General features: G+C 46.0%; 1 protein-coding gene across 1 annotated transcript in view; it reads right to left on the bottom strand.

Moving 5' to 3' along the window:
- Window positions 1–23,783, bottom strand: part of FBLN7 (fibulin 7) — a 94,659-nt gene that overhangs the window by 11,295 nt on the left and 59,581 nt on the right. The window contains exons 2-3 of the mRNA XM_019544092.1: window positions 17,139–17,298; window positions 5,063–5,233 (exon numbers count right to left, since the gene is read on the bottom strand). Of these exons, the coding sequence (XP_019399637.1) occupies window positions 5,063–5,233; window positions 17,139–17,298 (331 nt within the window). The remainder of the gene's footprint in view (window positions 1–5,062; window positions 5,234–17,138; window positions 17,299–23,783) is intronic.

Here is a 23,783-nt window from a genome sequence, read left to right on the forward strand (position 1 = left end):
CTGCTTTGTGTACATCCTTTCACAGCATCTGATGAGATGAACTTTGCTTTCATGAAAGCTTGTGCTCTGTCTAAATATCTTGGTTAGCTAGCCTATAAAAGGTGCATATCTACCATGCCTTCTGACTGACATGGCTAACTATTTCTCTCCATGTATTGAGATACCAGACTATTATTGACTGAGACTGGGAAGCTTCTCTAGTGTTTTGTTTTGTTTTGTTTTGTTTTGTTTTAACAAAGCATTTAAACAGGACTCTTCATTCAGCTTAAAAATTTGATGGAAGCAAACTACTACCAGAAGGCTTGTCTTGCTGTGTCTGATCGGAATGCTTCCAAATTCCTGTTTACCTAAGCAGTGGTTTCACCTCTGCTCAGTGTGTTCTTAAGTCATTAGTTCAAAGGAATGTCAGGGAAGAAACAGGCTGTGAATTCCATGTGGATAACAAATCCTTAGCAGCTGCTAAAAGTTTGGCTTGTTTGGTCACCAATAGCATATTCTGAATATTTAAGGACTGCTGGACCATGAAGTTTCTGAACAAGAAGTCAAAGAGCCTTAACCCCCATATCTTTCTTTCTACAGCAGTTGTGTGCAAGGGGCCAGGACCAAGAGACAGGAGGCGATAACATCTTTGGATGCAGATGCAAGATAGAGCCACTGCACAGGTGTTCAACAAGGCAGTGGTTCCCTGGCCAAAGTTGGTTGCCAAGCATTCTCATGTCAAGGAAAGCCTCATAAAGAAACCTTTATCTTGTGTGTGTGTGTGTGTGTGTAATGAGTCTGGGAGGATTCAATGGTTCATTCTACTTTCTTTCTGCAGGGATTCCAGGCTGTCAGCCTGCCTAACATAGCTGAGATAATCTCCTGAGACTTCCATTTGCAAGCCCTGATAGAAAGCTATAGTGTTCTGTGATTACAGCAATGCAGGGGGTATGTGTTAGTAGCTTAATGGCCCATTAGCATTTTGGACAATGTGATGGAATTCCCTTAAACAAACAGCACTTTCACTGTGTAGTATCTGAAACTCCCCACTCACTGAGTCTCAGTGTGTGAACTACAAGAACTGTATGTTTGCAGGAGGGTGAGATTTTTTTTTTTTTTTTTTTTAGGCTCAGAAAGACTCCTACGTGGGCTTTATCCAGAATAAATTGCATGATTTATATCCAAGGGTATCAAACTTAAACATGCCTAACTGTATAATAATGCCCAAGTTAAATGATTCCCTACAGATCACTGGAGAAGAAAAACTACTAAATAGATTCAAGACTAGCAGGGGGTAGGGTTTGTCCCCAAACCCTCTCTCTCCTAGCTCTGCCAAAGCATCTTAGAGTTGATCTCCAGCCCCTTTGCTGAACCTCTCCCCTTGCTGACTGGGTCAAGTTGTGGGAAGTTTGTGATGTGGATGAAATTTCTTATTTACTTCATGACAAAAATCAAAGAATTCCATACAGTGCAGGAAGGGTTTCTCTCATCTCAAGGAGAACGGGTATTTCCCCATGAGTGAAACACAAACATCAAGAATTAATTGATGGGGATGCAGATTGTGATTTGCGTATTTGCAAAAGTATGTGTCTGATATGGTTGTTGCTCATCTATACTGGATCTTATTAATGTGCATCATTTTGCATGATTATTTTATAATTGGGGAAACTTTTTCTTAAAAAAACAAAAACAAAACAAAAAAAAAGACTCCTATCTTTGGAGCCCTCCCACCCAGACAGCATCACTTGAATGACAGCTTTATTATCTGGGTAACTTATTTTATGCTTACATAGGCATTTGCCCCCTCATCCATGCTCCCTTTCTAAACTTTTCCTTGCAGCTTTTGCAGGAATTCTGAGTCTTGGGGATGACTGACTAACTTATTTTAGGGGTAGAAAAGCAAGTTTAAGGAGGGTACTGACTTAAAAACAGCAGCTAGCAAGAGGAATACTGATGTTGTTGTAATCTGTGGATCTCTTTTTATAAAGCCGGTAATCTGTATTATATTCATTCTGCGGAAATTGAGGAATGAGGCAATGAAGTGACTTGTACACAGTGGAAAAAGCCCCAGATAACACATTGTTCTCCTGAGTTCTAGCCTCTACTGAATCCATGTGGTCAATGTCCATACAGATGGAAATATCCAAACCGTGTGTGTGGTATGTATGTGTTTTGGGGGGTGGGGGTTTGTTTTTTTTACTGCTTTAGTTTTAAAATTAGCCTAAACTATGTCTTGCCATTCCACTTATCCCCCTGCCTCCCAGGTACACTGAGTGAGGAGCTGCGTCTGACTTGCTCCTATGGCTGGGCAGCATGTGACAGCCCTGCTCACCCCTCCCAGATTTGCTACTGGTTCCTTACCTCCATCCCCTGTGACCCTACGTGTGGGGTCAATTCCAAGACCCTCCAGAGCCTGAGATTAGTCTTGCAACTTGCTGTAATCTCAAAAACCACTGCTGACTGGCACTAAGGTGCCTTTGGCCAGAGAAGAGCTGCTAAAATGAGGGAACTGACATGGACACAGTACACAGCATTGTCCCGCATGCTATGCGGCATGCAGGAGCCAGCTACTCCTAGTCTACACCCACTGGAGATTTCTTCTCCCACTGGAGGGATACCCTGTCAAGGTGCTCTGGCTAATCTTCAGCCTATTTTGTAGTGGTTGAATGCTGCAAAGGGTGTGGATCACTGCCAAGAATTTAGGCTCAAGGGGTTTCAGTCTGCTAGTGCACTGGCCTGCAGATGGCAGAGATTTGTATTTAATGAAATCACATGGGGGGGGGGAAGGGGAATGGTGGTGGTAAAATTCCTCCAGTTCAGAAATGAATGCTTTCACTACCACTGCACAGACCTGAGCTATAGACTCCCATCTTTTTCCTGCTGGGAATTTGGAACGAATGGGGAGAAGGAATGGGTGCCAGATCCTGGCTCACTGAGCACAATGGAAGCTTTGCTATGGACTTGGGGTGGGGGGGGTCATAGGATCAAGCTGTCTGCCCCCTGCAGTTGCTGTGTGTCTTTTTGGAGAATGCCAGCAGTCTAGTTCAGTGCAGAAAGCTACAGCAGAATCCTTGGTAGCGAAAACATGAATCGGGGAGAGTCCTAGTTCCCCTTTGGCCCCTTAATCCTATCCCTGAGTATCCAGGTGATCTGGAGAACAGCTTACTGGATGCAGGGGAGGGGGAACCCTGGCTCCGTGTATTCTTACAGCTCATGCCTCTTCTACATGCAGAGAGATGTTCCTCCCCCTCTATCTGGATAAGAGCCCTAGATCTGCAGTGTCACACATGTTTATTCTGGGTGGAACGGACAATTTTGAACAAATGACCTGGTGCCAGAGGCTGGGCTGGTATAAATGTGCCTCCCCTCTAACCAGCTTCCTTGCAATCCAGTATGCTTGAAATAAGGCAGGTCACTGGATGAACTATGTACTGCAAGACACCAAAGGTCTCCCTGACTAGTATGGTAAATACAGGCATAAGGCCAGGCTCCAATCCCACTAACACTGGCTTATACTCAGAGTCATCACAAGGAAGTGAGTGCAGTTATACCAATTATGAAGTACTGTAAATGAAACTAGAATTTGGCCCAGAGTCCTGTGCACAGCAGTGAAAGAGTGGAAGAGGTGTCAACCCTCTTGATCTGTAGCTGTTACAGTAATGTAAGTGAGAATTAGAACCTCATTTGAGAGGGATGTTTGTTGCATGTCCACATTTTACAGAGGGAGGACTGAAGCCCAGGAGAGATCATGTAGTTTGTGCAAAGGCAGGAGAAGCAGAGCAAGGAACAGAACTCGGGTTCTGAACCATTACTCCAGTGCTACAGCTCCTTGGGCTACTGGCCCTGAGCAGAGGCAAACAGCTCCGAGTAAAAGCTCCTAGGTTGTTGGTTTTTGTTTTGTTTTTGGGGGTCTTCCTTTTGCTAAGGGAGGATTTTTTTTTCTTGTTGTGAAATGAAAATTTTGGGGGGGTATTTCTATTGCATTTTTTCTGTGGCTAGAGGGATGCAGAGAGGGCTGCAGACATCTACCAGTTTTGATCAGCCTTGCAGTTCTGGGGGGGAAAAAAACAGACCTTTTAAAAAACAAAACAAAACAAAACCCCAACAACCCCCCCAACACATTTTGTACTGGTGCATTAAGCCAAATGCCTGTTGGCCATCATGAACTATATTTCTGCCCAGTAAATTATTTTTAATAGATGTAATTATATATAATTTTCATGTTTGTCAAATTTGGATCAGTCGCATACTGACAGAAAGGCAATTTTCCAAATAAGCATCCGAGGGGAATTATTATGGATGTGCTGTGCCAGCCTCTTTTCAGAAGCTAATAATTATTATTATGAAATAAACTGTCTATTAAGGAATTAGTTTTGTGCTCATATCTTTAGCCCTAAGCACAATAAGTGAAACTGACACAGAAAAAAGGGAACAGATAGATGACAGGCTTACTGTATGGACTATGGAATCCTGTTGTCCATATCTAAAAACTAGCTGAACAAATGGTTTACAATGCACTGTATCCAACCATTATTATTCAAGATAGGCTTCAAGCTAAAGGTAAGCGGACACTGAACAATTTTTTTCCAGTCAGCCTCCAAGTCCAGATTCAAGCATAGAGTTTCAATAAGGCCTGCAAATGACCAGCTGGGTGTTTTTGCAGGTAGAAGAAGACAGGCAGAGATACTCAGCTTCTCCTGTCTTTGGCATTTATTTGCAATGCAAAGAACAAAATAACGCTCAGATAAGCACCAGGTTTGCAGGTCCTGTTTGCCGCTAAATTAAAAAGCATAATATTCAGCAGTAAAATCCTTAATGAGTTAGTTTTTTTTAAAATGAGTCCCACCCCTCCCACATACTTATTATTCAAGAAGTTGGAGCTGGGGCAATAACAAGCTTGCCAAAGGGAGGCAATAGATGAAATGAGAACTCAGGTTATGAATTAGTCTTTCTTGCACAGAAAATACATTTCATGTAACTGTGACATGATCTGTATGTCCTTCCCAAGGCCTATGCAGGCCTGTTTGTTGACATGAGGAAAGGCTCATCCACTCAAACCAAAGGAATGAACAGACAAAAGTACCTTTGCACTGAGGTTCCTCTCCAGTCCAGCTGCCATTTGCTTGACACACTCGAGTGCTGGAACCAATGAGCTGAAAACCAGGTTCACAGGTGAAGTGGACTTCATGGTCCACCAAGTACTTGGTACCAAATTTTCTGCCATCCATAGGGGCTTCCAGTGAAGGACAGGACACTGCAAAAGCATAGTTGGAAATTTAAATATACAGCTAGCTGTGCCCAGGGACACAGTGCACAGTCTGCAGAGGGTCATGTTGATCCCTGCTGATGAATATTCTCCCAACCTGCAATAACCAAGGAGCCACTTCCTCCTCCTATTTCTCGAGCCTGAAAGAATATGGAAAGCTGTGGCCTGGTTTCTGGTTTAGTAAGGCAAGATGCCTCATTAAAGGCCAACAGAGCTGCTGTGACAAACCTGAGTACGTTGTGGTGCTTGTCAACTTGTTCAATACTTCTCATGTTTAAATAGGGAAAGACCCAGAGGCTGATGTGGACTCATGCAAAAGGGAATTTCCCAAAGAGCAGCCAATGCCACTGCCTTTACTCATGGTGAACAAGACCAGTGTATGTGAGTGGCTCCTGTGGCATAGTTATGGAGGGAGAATAATTTAATAGTTTCCAAGGACATTAGACTCTGTCCCAAACTCTACTGCATGGTATCAGGTATGGCAATAAACAACAGATGAGAAATGCACAGATTAAGCATCCGCTTTGTGAGCCCATTTGCTTACAATCATGCCTTCCAGTATCTGCTTCTGGCTGAAAACAAGAAATGAAAGTAAAATATTGACACTTCTCAAGGACTATAACACCATCTGCAGAAAGTTAAGGGGTTGAGGCAGTAAAGTATGCTTAGTCATCAGCAGAAAAAGCAGCTGCTCAGTACTTTGGCTCAAAGCTGTTGAGCTGCTTTCTGACAGAATTATCTTAGCACCTGAAAGGTTAGTCGGGCAGGAAAAAAAGAGAAAAGGGGGTGTCTACATATTGCCCCACAGCAACATTATTCCTTTTGGAAGTACTAAAGCACAGTGCAATAACTGCCTGGATTATATCGTGACCACAGTGCATAGTTAGTTTTAGCCACTACTTTGCCATAGCAGAGTGCTAAAACAGGGGAGTGTGCTGCTACAGCAAAGTAGCTGCTGGTCACTTGTAGACTCATGGGATCACATTACCACAGCGCATCATACAGCGATGTAGCAAGTTGCTACGGTGACGTATAGATGTGCCCAAAGTGTCACAGAAACCCAGCTCTGTGGTACCAGGATACTGAACAATCCCCAGAGGTATGACTGCAATACCCAAATATATGTCATCTTGTCTCAGCTCTGAAAAGCCATGACCTGCCTGAAGGGCTTGATAGTAGGGAGGGAGCTAACTGTTGCAGTCTGATTGTGCAGTCATATAAGCTGCCAAGTTGCTATGTTCTCTAAGCCACAATCCCTGATGCTGTAAATTGCCACTGAAACCCATTTGTGCTAGTGGTAAAATTGGTCAATTCATAGTAGAGAAGGTGACAAGACAGAACAAGATACTCTTACATCTGTTTTGTGCAACATCCTGTTGATTGATGTAATTTCTCTTTATATAAAGTCCTAAAAGGCTCTTTGAGGGCTGAGTGTGAGTACAATCCTTGCTACCACTAACTCCAATAGATATTAGATCTTTCATGAAGACAAATGATGTTAAAAATTGTTATTTAGGTCAAGTGCCAGACTTACGGATGTCCATACATACATGGTTCAGTCTCCACGAGTCGCCTGCCTGTACAATGAACAAGGCACTGAGCTTATGGAAACAAGTTTGTCACTGTGCAGTTATAGCCTCTGCCATAATGTACTATGATATCAGCAGTGATGGGCACAGAGAGGATCTGTAGTCCAGTGGCCTAGGTAAAAGTGCTATGGAGACGCACAGTCCATCCTGTGTATCTTTCTACAAGAAGTCCAGGCCCTGCAGCAGCAAGCAAAACCACTTAGAAGAACTTTGCAGGCTGGTATAGTTAACCTTTAAAATGACCGATCACGCTGACTGGTGTTAGAAGATTTTAGGTGATCATTTTTTGCGGCAGTGACTGAGGGAGGCAAGAGAATTTGGGAAGATGTTCTCAGAAGAACAGCAGAGAAGAAGGCACGGAGTAGTCTGTCGCTGAGGGGAATGAAAGGGGCATTGTTGTGGTGTCAGTAGCAAAGCAGAGGATAGGAAGTGTGAGGGGAGGCCTGGTGGGGGCTGCTGGCCTCAGTAGGCAAGTCAGGTATGAGACCTCCTTGAATGCGAATGATAGATACCCTGAAGCAGAAAAGGTACAGCATGATCGTGCAGGCACTGATCATTATGGTACTTGGAGTATGGGATGAGAATGTCCTGTGAACCCTGTGAACATGTCCTGTGAACCCTGCTGCTACTCGAAGCTGATTAGCAGGGATCTGGGTTTTCCATTCACTGCAGTAAAAACTGAATTTTATCATTTGAAGGCAAAAATTGCAGAAAATGGCAGGTTTCCCTTTTCAAACCAGCAGAGATGCAAGGGGCTGGCGGGAGTGGGAGGAGGGCGATCAGGCAGAGGGTGCCATGTGCATGTGTGCATGCACACATGCACGTGGCAGTCAGGCAGCATGGAGCGCAGCTCCCTGCAGATAAGTCGGGGGGGAGGATTCAGGCCCCCATAGTGAGGGAGGGAAGGAGTTGGTTAGGGCTGGGCTGAGGGCACTGCCCAGCGGGGAGGGGGTGCATGGAGCCTGTGGCTTGGGACCTGGGCAGGGAGTGGAATGGAATCATGGGTAGCTTTGTCCAGGGGGTGGCGGGGAGACAGCTCCCTACCACTGTGTGCACACCCAGGGTAGGAAAGGTGGGCAGGCACACGCCCCCTGCTTTTGTGGATGGGGCAGGAGTGGATGCGGGCTGCTCACTGTGGCTCAAGGCTAGCCACCCTGCTGCCCTCCCACTGGGGGCCTGCATGGCCCAGCGGGCAGGACCCAGCACAGCAGGGCAGAGCAGGGCAGGGAGCCTTGGTGCCAGCACCGGGAGCCCTGCGCCACCATGGTGAGGTGCCCCCTGCCCACCTGGCAGAAGCAGGAGTGGTGGTGCTGTGTTGTGCTACTATGTGACTTCCCACTCTACAAAGCAATGTAATAACCATAATTTTTTACTTTTTCTCAATACTGTTTTAAATCTAAAGGGCTGCAGCAGCATTAATCAAGGAGCCATTGTAAAAGCCTGCTGGAATGCCAGAAGGCTAGGCTGTCCCTTTCTGAGGAGTGCCAGGAGGATTTCTAGAGCCAGGCCCCAGACTTTCCAGCAGAGGCTTTGCGGCAAGCTATGAAGCAACGCTCCCCAGGAAGTGTATAGGTGTATACAGCCTGAGAGCACATGTCAAGTGTTTGACCTCCCCTCCCAATATCCCTCCCCCATGCCCTAGCTCTGGCCAAACTTCCTGCCCTCTATTCCCTGCTTCACATATCCTGTTTTTTCCCCTCTCATGTCTAACTGCCCTGCTCGTATGTGTGCACTTGTTTACTCTGTGAGTGTGAGTGTGCACGTGAAATCTACTCTCTCCCACACTCTCTTTCTCATCCCCCCCAATACTTTTGTACAAAAGGGACACTGCTTTACTGAAGGGGTGAGTTTAAGGCTGTTCAACAGAGTGGGTGGACCTGTGTTTGGACATGTTGGAGGGTTCAAATCTGTCTGTACAGGGTTAGCTTATCCCAGCTGAAGAGAAGTGTTCACAGGTTAGTTAAACCAGGGCAAATCTATGAGCAAGGGGGAGGGGGGAGAGAATGGAGGGGAAAGAGATGGGGACAAGGAGAAGAGGCAGGGTGATCATGTCTTCCATTACTCCCCTCTCTCCTCATCCTCCTTCAGACACTGCTGGCTTAGCGCTTAAGGCACAGATGGAAGTGACAATTTTTGCCTGATCTGGCTCCAGAAAGCTGTTTGGTCACAGTCTACAACCATGACCAAACAGAAGTACATGGCTTCAGACTGCTTTAAAAGGGCCCAATCCCACAAAAATCTGAACCCTCACTGCATGAGGTTTCAGATGAACATGCTTCAAAACTTGTGTCTGCGAAGCTCCTAGCTTGTCACTGTTTTCAGAAGGGAAGAGGGAAAAGGGAGTTTGGTCTGGGTTTTTGTCAGCTGGTGCAGGAAGGTGGGGCAGATGTATTGGAGTCCTCCTCAGGTGGAAGGGGTGGTGCTCCAATCCACCCACCCCACCCTCCAGCACTGGATGGGGAACTCCCAAAACAAGCTGTCTCCACTCCCTTTCCCCTCCTCCCTTTCTAAAAACAGTATCAGGCTGGGACAGGGTGTGGTGTTGCTACAGAGACTGGGCTGCAGGCTCACAGCAAGCAGCTGGATTCCCCAACTCCCAGACACAACAGTGAACTTCTGTTTGTTCCAGGAGATCATTGCAACTCATAGTGCTTCCTGCAAAGTGCTTTGAGTTGCAATGGGGAGCTAGTCTTCAATCTGCGCCCTTCTGTCCTTTCTGTTTCTTGCTATTCTCTGTCTTTCATCAGCTTAACATTGACCTAGGAAACTCTGGGAAAATTCCTTTTCCAGCTCACCCTCCTCTTTCCCTCTCCTTACACCTTTCCTCCAGTGCTCCCCATTGAACTTCTTCAGTGCCAAGAGAGCAGGATGTGAGTTTATGGCAACCACTGGAGAGGGGAGAGAGGGGGAAAGAAGGTGATGGGGTGTACTATTTTACCTGCCCTGGCTCTCTACACTCCTGCTGCAGCAGTATGAGCTTGGGCTGCTACAGCTGGGGGCCCTGTGTTTCTTTTCCTCCAGTCTCCTTCACGCCTCTTCCCCCCCCTCCACCCCCGCTTTGCTTTTCCCTTTCCCCTTTCCCTCCTCAGTTGATGAACAGGCTGTCTCAGGCCTCAGTTCATCCTTTACACACCAATTCTTCCCTATACTAACACTGCCCTTCCCCATGGTCAACCAGTGACACACCAACCACTGACATCCCTGTTCTCTTAGGAGCTTCTCTACCAACTTCTTCCACTTGCCAACCAGGTGCTGAGAACAGCTCTCTCTCAGGGACTGAGGACTCCAATCAAAAGTCCCTCTTAAGTGCCACTTCAAGCAGGGCCAGCCCACAATTTTTTGGGGTCCCCTGCAAGATACAGTTTTGGGGCCCCCTGATCCATTGAAAAATGAATCCCGCTCCTAGGCACTTCACTTTGCTCATGTTCAGTGTAGGGAGCTCAGGTGCTTAATGCAGGGTCATAGATTCCCCTACAGCAGTCAGGTGCTTCAGGCCTATGTGGACTTTGCCCTTGCTTCCCAACAACTCCATGGCCAGGAGGACAATAGGCTGCTGAGGCAAAGATACTGTCTCCAGGAGTCAGGGGCAGACTGCTCTAGAGTAAGGAGAGGGGACTTTCCTGCTCGTACCCTGTCAGCCATGTGCAGTGGGAGCTCAGGTATCTCCTAGGATGGGCAGCTCTCAGCCTAGCTAGACATAGGAATCAGCCAGGGTGTCTAGAGGCTTTTCCTTCCTTCATTTCTTTAGTGGAGAACTCTGTGGAAAAGGCATCAAGCTGAGTGTGAGTATGGAGGCTGAAGGAGGCTGCTCTGGAGGTAGTGTTCATGATGGATGTGTATTATTTAAGGACTGTAATCTCACAAGATAATTTTGTCTTACAAGTTCTTGAAAAGAAACTGATAAAGTGGGGATGATGGGCTAAGTGCTCTTTCCCAGAGAGAGCTCTGGCTTGTTAGTAATATTCATTTCACATATTCCCATGCAAGAATGAAGAAAAAGGAGGGGTAACATCTGGGGTGTTAGGCTTGATTTAGCACATAGTGAAGTTAATGTGAGATAAGGGATGATGGACTTTGCATTCTCTGTTACTACTCAAGAAAGAGACTTGAAAGAAAGAGAAAGAGTTATGATACATCTTTTCTCAGAAAACTGGCTCAGTGCTTAGCAGTAGTCTGAAAGGCAAATAGACTGCTGAGAATATCAAGAAAGGAATTGAAAACAGGACAGAAAGTATTATTATGTCACCGACTTGAATAATGCATGCAGTTCTGGTCTCCCCCACTTTCAGAAAGTTTTAACAGAGCTAGAAAAGGAACAGAGAAGGGCAACAAAGATAATCAGGGGCATGTGAAGTCTTTGAGAAAACATGACTGAAGGTGGATATAATAGATGGCTTTAAATTATGAATGGTGCAGAGAAAGTAGGTAGGGATTCATTATGAATCATTTCTCACAATACTAGCAGTATGGGACATACAATGAAGTTATTAGAAAGCAGATTCAAAGAAAAGGAAGGAGGGGGGAGGTTCCACACAACATGTAATTAACTTGTGGAAGTCATTGCCACAGCATGTTGTAGAGGATGATAATTTAACCAGGTTCAAAAGAGGATTCAATAAATCTATCATTTGGTTTTACACATGACAACTAAGGCTGCAACCTCCAAATTAGGATTTTGTCATCCTATCAATGCTGGAAGATGTAAGGGGGAAGGAGCAGGGGAGAGATCAGTCTAAATAGAACCTGCCTAAATACTCTTTTCTTTAGCATCCATTCAGTGCCACTGTAAAACACTGTGCCTGTGCTTGATGGGCCTGTGGTCTGACCCAGTGTGGCATCTATTATATTCTTACTTTCTGTGAGGTCTGGATTGGGTCCCTTAAAAGATTAGAATTCATGTCTGATAGAAAACACACTGGAAAGAAAATAAAAACTAATGGCCTCTAGTGCTGGAAGAACATGCACAGGGTCAGCACCATCTTCCCTTGGACAACGAGCTCCCTCTGCTTCATCAGAGCTGGACTCCACCCCAGGGAGCCCTGGTCAGACACATCACAGTGGTACAGTTGTGTTCCCTTAGCATCTGTGATGGGTTCATGGTGATGCTCTATCCATCCACCTGACCAGCATAGCCATCTGGAGTGGCTGGCCATCAGCAGGTTGGAATGGCTTCCCCTCACTCTCCTGCATGCAGTTTTGGCAGTACTTTGCTTCCTTGACCCTAGTTCACTGTGGGCTTGTGCCGATGCTGAATCTTGCAGTCTATTCCTCTGCCCAGAACCCTTGGCCTGCTGTAACTCACTGGTTGTTGGAGCACTCTGTGGTTCCCTATAGCCACTAGCTGTTGAAGAAGGCTGGTGCTGGTACCCATCCACTGGGATAGTCCATCCGTGGAGTGCAGCAGAGATGTCTGCAGGGCTTCACCATCTTTACTCTGACTCTTGGCTAGATGGGCTGGGCTGTGGTACTGATGTTACAAGCTTGACCTCTGCACCAGATTGAACACTGGTCCTCAGTAACCTTATCAGTCTTTGCCAGTTGTTACTATGTCAACAAAGACACAGTACCAGCTGCTTCTTACCAGGGTCCCTGACTGCAGAACACTGATTTTGCAAAAGCTTGAATAATAAATAATGGTGAAAGAGCTTGGATTAATTCTAACAAGCATGGCTGTTCCTACTTTGCTCCAAGGCCAGGGTTGAACTCCACGTGCAAGAAGGGCTCCTTTGCTTGGTTAAATAAATAATAGTCCTTAGATGTGTCTCAACTTCTTCGTTTCTGAGATCACATGGGACAAGGGTTAAAATATCTCTGAGCTTGCAAGGACTTGTTTCTGTACCTAGTGACTTGCAAGGATTCTTGCTAGACCTCATTGTTTGGAATAGCATAACTCTGGTCCACCATCTGAGATTCTGTTTGCATGCCACAATTCCCTGATGTGTCCGATATTCCCTAAGGCTGCTGGAAGCTTTGCTCACCCTGCTGGGGCTCTCCATGCTCACTTTTCTGGGTATGACTTTAAATCTGAGCCAAACTTATCTGACATGGTGAGGAATTTAGCAGAGTTAATCTATTCTGGCTCTGTGGTTAAGGGTTTCTCTGTTTACCCTGCAAATCTCAGTCAGGTGTTCTGGAGTTCACCTGCCTCTGAAGCTGTGGTGTATTAGACTGGGAGAGTGTGGCAGGGATGTCTGAGAGTCTGTTTTGTACTGCACCTCAAGTATATATTTGAAAACAGAGTGGCACACTGCTCTCAGTGGAGAAGACATCAATGAGGCAGAGACTGGGTATGCCCTAGTTTGTTTAATTTGTGCATGTACGCCAGCCCAGGAATAATGGTGGTTAAACAGCATGCAGGACAATCTCTTCTTCCATGAATCCCAGCCTAACACTAGGTTTTTAGGAAGAAACTCTGCTTCAAGAATTGATTCCAAATGCCAACCAGAGACCAAAACAGAAATCAATCTCTCCTGCTATTTGTATGGCTTCCTCTTCCTGGAAATCTGCAGACTGAAACAGCACGTCTTTCCAAAACTGAGCAGCTGCTCACTTGCTAAGCAAAAAAACTTGGAAGCCTGTGAGCACCAGCACCTACCATAACAGCATGATGGAGCTCAGCCAGCTGGGTCCTGAAAGAAGTTTCCTAGAACTTTCTAGCCTGACATGGAAATGATCACATCTCACCCTTACATGAGCTGTACAAATTTCTCATGGAGATACATAGAGACCCTTGATGCAAAAGCTACAGTGTGACCTTTCTGTAATGAGGGAATGTACAGTGCTTTTCCACAGCATTGCAGCATCTCTGCTGACATGGGAGTGCCTGCGGAGAGGTGCTGTGAAATGGGGAATGATAGCTTTATTATGAGATGATTGCCATTCCCAGAGAAGACTCGGCCAAGGGTCACTGGTACAGTATGCATACTAGATGGGTGCGGGTAGCACTTATGCACTGTAATTCATAAAGACCTCAAAAAGGGTTATACTGTTTGCAGGTTGTTCACTGTCAGGGAACTATTTACAACTTTTTACAGCTTTGGGAGCTCACCCTTGGCTATAAGCAGCTGTCCAGCAAAGAACAGCCTGAAGGCTTCATCTCAGATTTATTTTGTTCAACTCATGGCTTCTCTTTCTGGCTCCTTTTAGCAGCACAGCCACGTTGGCATCAAAGTCAGTGCTTCTCTCATCCTCTCATCACACCGCAGAACACAGAGTTGCAATGCCTGTCATAAGGGATTTCCTCTCCACTCTAGTTACAGAGATCCATTCTCCAGTTACTGGCCAGCTATCCCTTGCGCTCCCCAGGGGGCAGGGGGAGGTGGAGGAGGTATGCACATAAGTTATACAACAAGCAAAATCTCCTAGCACACGGGAATGTGTAAGGTTGTACATTACATTTGTAGGACTAATAACACTATCGTTGCTGGCACCGGATATGGATTCTAAATGACAGCGCTCCTAACAGCTGTGCTATAAGGATCCTGAAGGTAGCATGGCAAGGCAGCAAGTTAAAAGGGGATACATTTAAAAATAAAAAGGCAAGCAGACAAACAAACCTTCTCAGCCAGAAAACATTGTCTGTTCTGTTCAGCCTAGACGCATAAATATTTGAGAAATTTAAATACTTTTAAAACTAAATAAACTCTAAAAACATTTTCAATAATGGCCACCTTGCTGCTGGCACAGTTAGTGTATTGAAAAGAAAATTAACTCCCGTAAAAGAAAGTGTTTGGGTAGGACACTGAAGAAAAAAACTAGGTTTTCAGTGAACCATTTACTGTAAGCTGGAACTAGACTCAAACTGTGAATCAGTTCTTTCTCTGTTAATATGTCATCATCTACCAGTTAGTACGACATACCTAGCAGAATGCGGTTTAGCTTGTTGGAGAGCAATAATTAATTACACTTATGTAGTATTTGCCATCTAGGAATTTCAACATGCTTTGCACAGGTGGCCATTGTCTCCCATTGTGCAGTGGAAGCAAAGAGATATAAAGAAGATAAATATCTGAAGACCACACTGATGGGCAGGAGGCAGGATCAGGGAAGGAACCCAAGTCTTCTAACTCAAAACCACACTTGACAATGCATCCTTAGGAAGTGTAATCAGTCTTTAGTGGGCACTAAGGGCCTAGTTGCATACACGCTAGCTCCTTGGGGACCTATTTGCATCTGTGCAAAGAAATTTCAAGGGGATCCCTAAATTCTAAGGCCAGAGGGGACCTGGCTCAAAGTGCTGTGGTCCTGGGTGCACATGTAGATGCTGCACTTGGCAGCAGTTGACTCCGCTGCGAACTGTTTATTTGCCTTAATTGCACATATAGTTGTACCCAGTGTGTATTTTTAGATAGATGCCCATTCATCATTTCAGGGCTTCACATGATGGAGACTCCACTGGGTCCCTAGGTAAATGTTCCAATTGTTCCAATACTGCTCTCTTTTTAAAAATACATGTTATTTCTAGCTTGAATTTCTGAGGTTTCAGCTTCCAGACATTGGATCTCATGGGCTGGCCATAAAACGCTCTCAAGTCAAAATAAGGCAAGGCAGTGAATGCCTTCTATACATCTTCTGTGCTAAACAATAACAAGATGTGTTAGTGATGAAGAGGAAAGGCTGGAAAATTTGGAAGTCAATAAAGAAATGACCCTCCTTTCAGCAGACAAGGAAACAATGAGTACAATGTTTAAAAGACTTGATGGGACATGTGTTTCAGTGTCTACACTGCAATCAGAGGTGTGATTAGAGCATGTACAGAAACATCTAAGCCAGCTTTATTCCACCTGGGTACTGGTAACACTAAGTGCTGGTAGCGTGGAACTCAGGGCAGACTGTAAGACTGCCTGGTGCCCTGTGTAAATGTGAAAGTGACTGTATATGGAGTTAAAGCCGGCCATTGCCTAAGAAATGGGAAAGAGGCTTTTACAAATAGCTTGGAGCACCATGCCAGAATAGTTAAGACATGTATGTGGGCACAGCCCCAGGGGTGTGGTTCAAACCTGCAGTCTCATGCTGAAAGCTGTTCCCACTTAACTCAGCTGTCACTGGGTTCCTGATCATTCAAAATGGAGAGTCAAAGGCAGCCAGATGGGAGATAAACCCCTGCAGTACAACAAGGACAAGTGCAGAGTGCTGCACCCGGAGTGCAGAAATATCCAGCACACCTACTGGCTGGGAAGTGACCCTCTCAGCAGCACAGAACCAGGAAGGTATCTCAGAGCCATAGTGGACTCCAAGATGAACGTGAGTCATCAGTGTGACAAAACCATCTGCAAAGCTAACTGCACTTCATCATGCATCAGCAGATGCATGACAAATAGATCCAAGGAGGTGATACTGCCCCTCTATGCGGCATTGGTCAGACTGCAGTTGGAGTACTGCATCCAGTTTTGGGTGCCGTACCTCAAGAAGGATGTTGATAGACTCGAGAGGGTCCAGAGGAGGCCACTCGTATGGTTAGGGGCTTACAGGACAAGCCCTAAGAGGAAAGACTGAGGGATCTGGACTCCTTCAACCTCCACAAGAGAAGGCTGAGAGGTGATCTTGTGGCCTTCTACAAATTCATTAGGGGGACACAGCAAGAAATCGGAGATGCTCTGTTCACCAGGGTGCCTCTTGGGGTTACAAGGAACAATGGTCACAAACTGACAGAGAGCAGAGTTAAGCTAGATATCAGGAAGAACTTCTTCACGGTGAGGGTGACCAAAATTTGGAATGGGCTTCCAAGGGAGGTGGTGACGTTCTCCCCTACCTTGGGGGGGTTTTAAGAGAAGGCTGGATAGGCATCTGGCTGGGGTCATCTGATCCCAGCGCTCTTTCCTGTCCAGGCAGGGGAGCGGACTTGATGATCTGTTGAGGTCCCTTCTGATCCTAGCATTTATGAGATCTATGAAATCCCTTGTGTACCACTAGCTACAGAAACCAGTGTGCCTTATCAATACTAGCCCACTGGACTGCTAGGTATGACCTGACCTTTGGCCATGATAGATGAATGATGCAGATACACTGCCCTCATTATAAGCTCTAAAACTGAGTTATTGGCTTAGGGTTCCCCTCTTATACATTCCTGTCTGGTTAATGATGCTCAAGCAGGAAAAACATCCTACACACTGAACACCTCATGTTGTAAGTTTCTTGGGGCAGGGTTCTTGTTTTATGCTGTGTGTATAAGCCCCAGGCCACCATGCAAGCCCTGTCCCTAACTCCCTGTCACAGCATGGAAGCAGACAGGCAATACTCATGTAAACTGAGAACAGATGCCAGGCAGCTGCTCCAGTTCCTGTGAGACCGATGGTTATTCTTACCGGATGGTAGGTCTGGAGCAGCTTTGGTCACGGAGTTCTGCAGTGCCGTCAGACGGTTTTTCACCATGCGCACTCCCTCTGCGAACCGTGTTTCCTGCCCCTTCAAGAACTGCTGCATTTGGCGAATGGCAGTCAGCAGTTGCTGTTTGTTGAGACAATTCTGTAGAAAAGAAACAGCTGCTTCAGTGCTCAGAGCATGTCACCCAAGGGCGTCTTAGCTGCTTTCATCTATAGCAGCAAGAAATTCAGGAATAGCTCATTAAGCACAATTAGATAACAGTTATTTCAGTGCCCACTTTCCTGCATGCAATATGTGCTCTGTCTCCATTCAGCAGGGGTGTGAATGTGTCCAATGACACACATGGGCCGTTCCAGTGATATGCTTTCTAATGACTACTAAACAAGAACGTCTGCAGGACAGGAAATATACTTATTGTACACAGGGCCACTAAACTATTTCAACTTGCCTATCAAACTTTGAGCCCTGTGGCAACATCCCTGGCAATGTCCCTGCTTTGGGACCCCAGTTCACACCATACTTGGCCCACTGCTCCCTCACTTCCCTGCCTCCCCAGGCTATAACCCTCTCTGCCACATAGGAGCTAAGGGAGATCCTATCCTGTGGGAGGAACTCAGAGGGAGAAATTGCGGGGGTTGGCTGGGGGACCCCAGCCAGCTCTGTCCTGACACCCATTGCTACAACAGCTCTGAGACATTCCTAATGCAATGCCTGCTGCTGTTGTGCCCAGTTCCATTTTGGTAGCAGCGTTAACTGGATCATTAGGATGCCTGGTTTCTATGATCTTTTTAGCATGCTGCTGCTGTTTTCCTGAGGAATGCGAGGGACAGAAAGGAAAGGGTGATATTGAAGAATTCATAACTTAGCAAACTCTGAACAGAAGTTTACAGAACAAAGAAAATGAATGTATTTACCCCAGAGATTTTTCCCTAGCCAAATTTCTAAAAATATGCTGCAAAAATGGCGACATTATGGCTTATCTCCTCCTTTCCCCCCACAAAAAATATCTAGGAAATGTTATACAACTAAATAGTTGCTACCAGATCCTCAATATAATATAAAAGGAAATGGAGAGTTAATTTCATTTTATATTCTTCCAGTGATAGTTCCTGGTACCCTAATTGTTATCCAATGAAGGTAAAAAGTTAACACCCTTTTATTTCTGAATTTCCTTCTCCCCAGTTTGCAGTCTGCCATTAGCAGTGATAGCATCTATCTTTAGGTCCTCGTAGGATATGAGTAACTCAGTGAAGTGGGAGCTACTCATATCCTTGCGGGGAAAGTAGGGCATCTATATACATTAATTCTGGTTTAACCTGACTGGATGCTTGTCTGATCCACTGAAACCTCAGGGGTGTGACAAAAGCTAAACTGGATATCTTGCAAAAATAGCCTCTCTGTCCAATTCTAAGACCTTTCCTTTTTGCAACCCAAAAAGGAAAGGGTCTTCACAGAGGAAAACTGAAGTTAAATATTTCAAACTGTATAGAAAAGTTGGTTTGACTTTTGGGCCAAGGGTCAGAAAAGACTCTAGTTTTATTCAGACTTGTTTCCACTGGAGACAGACTAAGAGAAGATGGAACTGGACAGTTCCTGGGAATGTACAGCAAGAACCGGGGCCTCACTACCTAGTATTGTTGAATCCTGTCCTGCTCACACATTCTAACATAGCACTCTAACCACAACACTCACCTGGGAAGCTAAAGTCCAGCTTCCCCTCACCCAAAGGAGGGATTAAACCAGAACATTTTTTCTTCAAAGCACAGCACAGCACTAACTACAACAGATGAACTGTCATTTGCTTCCTTCTCCAGTGCTTCTTTTGAAGCTGGGCCATGAACATAGCCATTGAGAAAATGGATAGAAGCTTCTGCCTGACCAGGGAAAAGGGCAGAGGAAGAAGCCAGGCCCCTTCTTCCCAGACCAGCAGCCACCTCTGACCCCCCGTCTTTCTACATCCCTCCTAGTTCCAGATCTCTCCCACATACCTTTCCTTTGTGGCTACCCAGAGGGCCGGGGCCGGAGAATACGTGGATAATGGCTGACCTGTGGCATGGTACTGTGCTAGAAAGTCAGAGAGACTCACGTTCAATTTCCCCTGGCTGACAGGTCCAGAGCCTCCAACATCCCAGGTGAGTGCCCCAGTCCCGAGCACCTTGGGGGAAAAGGCAAATAGACTTTTTCCCTCATTCTGTTTCCAGAGCTCATGGCCAGTCTGGGCAGATCCATAGCTGTCTAGGTGTGTAGAGTGGTATGTACACAATAGCATGCCAACCTATGCATATGTGTTTCTAGGGGGATTTGCATATCCAAAATGCCATGTAGGTAACCAAATTGGGATGCCAAGGTGTCTAGAAAAGAACAGAATGCCCCTTGGTGTTTAGTATCATTTTTTTGCCTGTTGGAGTTCAGATACGGTGACAATTTATGGAGTACTGATTCATCTGTCTGTGGAAGCCAGAGCTGCTTAGCACCTCTGAGAGTTTGGCATGCAGAAGGTGACCGAAGAAGCAGCTGGCAGGGAGCTATCCCCTTAGGAGGCCAGGAGACTACAGTTCCTTACTACCAGGAAAAGGTGAAAAGTCCCACCTCCCTTTGCTCCTCTGCATGGCCTGCTGGCTGAAGCTGAAGAGAGTGTGAGATGTACATGATTGTTGTAAATTAGGACACCAGATGTGGATATTCTCTGAACGTGAATCATGGACTCTGTGTCCATCCTGCCTGAAAGCAGGGAAAAAAGACAAGCAGAAGGGCTGACTCTCTTCGTCTCAGAGCCTGGTGACACAGCTGCTGGTGCTGCTGCTCAGCTCACTGCTAGAAATGGCCACTGCCCCTTAGCACTTCCCTGTAGTTATGCTCCCCATAGAAGCTACAAATAAATAAGCTAGTTAAGGGCCTGGTAACTATCTAGAAGTGGTGATTTCCTGTCTGACAGAGATCCCTTCCAATAAACACATGCATGGCCACAGCATTGTGGAAATGACACCTGCAATATGCTGGCTTAGAGGACATGAACTTCAGTAAAATAAACCAGTTTGTCTTTTGTTGTGTTGTGCAATCATGTGCTACACTGCTCTATGCTGCCAGCTCCAAATCAATTCCGAGTGCTTCTGTTTCGTTAAAATGCCTCTTATGGTTAAATTAGTGCTGTGGAAAAATAGCATCAGAAAGGGCTCCAGGGGACAGATTAGAGGTTCTGTTCCACTCAGAAGCCATCTGTGTCATAGGAAAGTTATTTTTCCACACACATACAAAATAAAGCCATACAAGAAATCTTCCTTTTGTAGCTGAAACCATCTCATATTTTTCCTCCTTTTTTGATATGTTAATTTCCCTTTCTTCACACTGCTGTCTAATCCCTATGGACAGGTGCTGAAATCAATTCTTTTAGCTGCATTGCACTTTTGGTTCACCTCACAGTTTCACTGTGTTACTAAGTCCAGCATGGGACCTGAGGTTTGAACGTGGCTCAGGGTTTGGGGCTGGATCTGGCTTCCAGACAAAATTCCCAGTGGCTCCAGTGGACACATCCTCTGTAAGATCTGCAGGGCACAGACCTTGGATTGGGATTTTCCTTTGGCTCCCTCCAAAAGTCCTATACCCTAATAAAAGAAATCTTCACTCCAAGAACTGCTCCCTATGTACTGCTGGCAATAGCATAATGAAGCATTTAGTCCTGCAAGCAGGGTTGTAATCAGTTTGCTAATCCAGGGAGGGCTTCCATAACTCATGTTTAGTTGGGTTGGAACTAGAATTGTATTCCACTTCAGTATTACGAAATAAGAGGAAAACAGATGTCTTGTGCCTTCTTAAAGAAACATTTGTGGGTTTTGTGTGTGCAAGCTAATAGCTGAACTCAGCGGGCCTGGCTCCTCCAGCAGATGGGCATCTTCATTACAGGTTTCCAGGAGAACTAAAACCAAACCAGATAGCAAAGCTGAGCAGCACAGAGCCAAATCTACATTTTAGACATTCACAGGGCTCCTTCATCTCCATCAGTGAGCAGCTCCCACTGGGAACTTACCTGAGAGTTTCTGTCATGTTCAGATCCACAGTGCATACTCTAAAAAGGGATCAGCAGAAAATCAATAGGGTGGAGATGCTGTGGCACTCCTATCTGTCCCTGAGTGCCTCAGAAGGGACAGTGGCTCAGACTGCATAGGGATTATCATATACTCTTCAATGACACATTCATATACAAGTTGGCTGCCTCACAGAATGTATGGTGCAACAGGAAGGGTATTATTACACATTACCTGTGTAATATCATTACATTACATTATTACACGTTACCTGTCAAAAGTGTTAAGTGCTCTTGAGACAAGAGTGTCCACAGATTAAGGGCATGAAAAAGGAAAGAGGAAAAGCAGGAGGGAAGCAAAGGGTGAGGGGGGAAGTAGACATGGATGACGGGTGGGTGGGGAAGTGCTGAGCAGCTGGGGGGCATAGTAGGGGAAGCACGGACTTGATCTGGGGGCACACGGGGAGTTGCTGGGGAGCTGTATTGGTGGGGGCAGCAGGAGTCCGATCCAGGCCAGTGGGGGCCCAATCTGGGTTGGCCAGGGCCAGCAGGGGCAGTACAAGCATGATTTGGGCTGGTGGGGACCAGCAGGGGCAGTGTGGGCCAATCTGGGCTGGAAGGGGCAACATTCTGGAGCCTGTATCTCAGGGGTGGGCAAAATGCAGCCCGGGGGCCAGATGCAGCCCGCCAGGCCATTCTAGCCAGCCTGCAGGGCCACTAAAAAATGTAGAAAATTAATTAATCTGCCCTGGGCTGCCTGTCATGCGGCCCTTGATGGCTTGCTGAAACTCAGTAAGTGGCCCTCTGCCCAAAATAATTGCCTGCCTCTGCTGTGTTTCCTCTAGAGAGACAGCAAATGGGGCAGCTCCTAGCCACAGCCCTGCTCACCAGCTCTCTAGTGGCAGATCTGAGCTGTGCCCTTAGAGTGGGCATTAACCCTTAATATGCAGCTGCTCACAGCATGTGCTAACTTTAATATCACCTAACATTCCTTACAGTTAGCACATGCTAATTTTAACATGTAACCATACCCAAAGAGAGGGAGAGTCCTCTAGTTAAGGCAGGGGTGGGTAAAACATGGCCTGCAGGCTGGATCCAGCCCTCAAAGGGGCTTTGTCCAGCCTGCAGTGAGTCCCTCAGTCCCACCTGCCATGGTGCATCCTGCCATATTTTGCCCAACTCTGCAGTAGGCAATAGCTATTTACACCTCAGAAAGACCCTGGTTTCTATGTTTGCTGAATACATTTGAAAGGGAAAAGACATCCATACTTGCCTGTCAGGTGTCTACTGTGAAGGAAATCACATACTGAGAGCATGTTTGTCTCTCTCTGAAATAAATGGTAGCTGAGGGAAAATGATATGGGGCTTTCTTGTATATTGCTATCCTCCTTGGATACAATAATAGACAGAGAGCACACCTAAAATCAAACAAGGTGTTGGTTGGGGGTTGGGGAAAGGACATCACTTGCCCAATACACATTACCTAGGAACTGAATAGAGAAATAAAGATGGGGCTATAAAGACAAGGTATTAAAATGGCTTTTTGGGAAGAATGGTTGTCTAGGAACCCCTGGGCACAGGAAGATGCCAGTCCCCAGCTGAGGGAAGCTGGGCATCATCTGAGAAGAGCTGGCTGGATGCTAGGGGCTGGAAACACTAGGCCTGTGCGAGTTGGCTGTGATCCTATCCGGCTTCGGATCTGGCCGCTTTGGATGGCCACAACTGGATCTGGAGCTCTGGACCAGGTTTCTGCCTCAATCCAGCCGAAGTGGCTCTGAAGCTGCCTCGGAGATCTGGCCATGGGGTATAATGGGAAATCAATGAAATATCTATAACTGTGTTGTTTCTTATCCACCTTGGATGAAACATGCAGGGATGGTAGCTTCTGCTGAGAGCATGAAATCTGCCAAGTTCGAAGAAGATTGGTGCAGGGATTTGGGGGGTACTGTACCCCAAATTCTTGAAAGCCAAACTCATGTCATAGCTGCGTGTCACACCACAGGGGGGTGAAAACTGCAGAGCTGGTAGCTGAGGCCACAAAGCCTGCCAAGTTTCAGGGAGATCGGTGCAGGGGTTTGGGAGGAACTGAAACCCTGAAATACTGACAGATCTCCCTGAGAAGCTGGCTCAAGTTAGAGTGGAGTGAGATTTTTCTGTTTTGCTTTTGCACATTATGGTATAAACTTGTAATTGCTATTCATTAATATGTTAGTGATTGATTAAACATTATAATTGTATTAATTTCACCCCACCATGCTGCATGCCTCCTCCAGAGCCAGCATTCTGGCTCTGTGTCTCCTAGAAATAGGAAGGACACTGGAGCCGAACTGAGCCATGGCTGCCTACATCACATTCTGTGGGCAAACACGCCATTTCTGCTCCAGCTCCTCTCCAACATGTGTCCTGAGTTCTACCTGGGAGCAGTAGCAGCCAGGAGATAAATGCTGCTCCAACAGGTGGAACTGACCCACATGCATCTGTTCCTAAGAGGCACATTGGAGCTGAACCAGGAAGAGCTGCAGCAGAAATGTTGTGCTTCACTGCTTTATACAAGCTGGTGAGCCTTTCTGCTGCAATCGCTTCTCCATTTGGCACCAATGTCTCC

This window comes from Crocodylus porosus, unplaced genomic scaffold, assembly GCF_001723895.1.
Source record: "Crocodylus porosus isolate Cpor-Errol unplaced genomic scaffold, CroPor_comp1, whole genome shotgun sequence".
NCBI classification, from domain to species: domain Eukaryota; kingdom Metazoa; phylum Chordata; order Crocodylia; family Crocodylidae; genus Crocodylus; species Crocodylus porosus.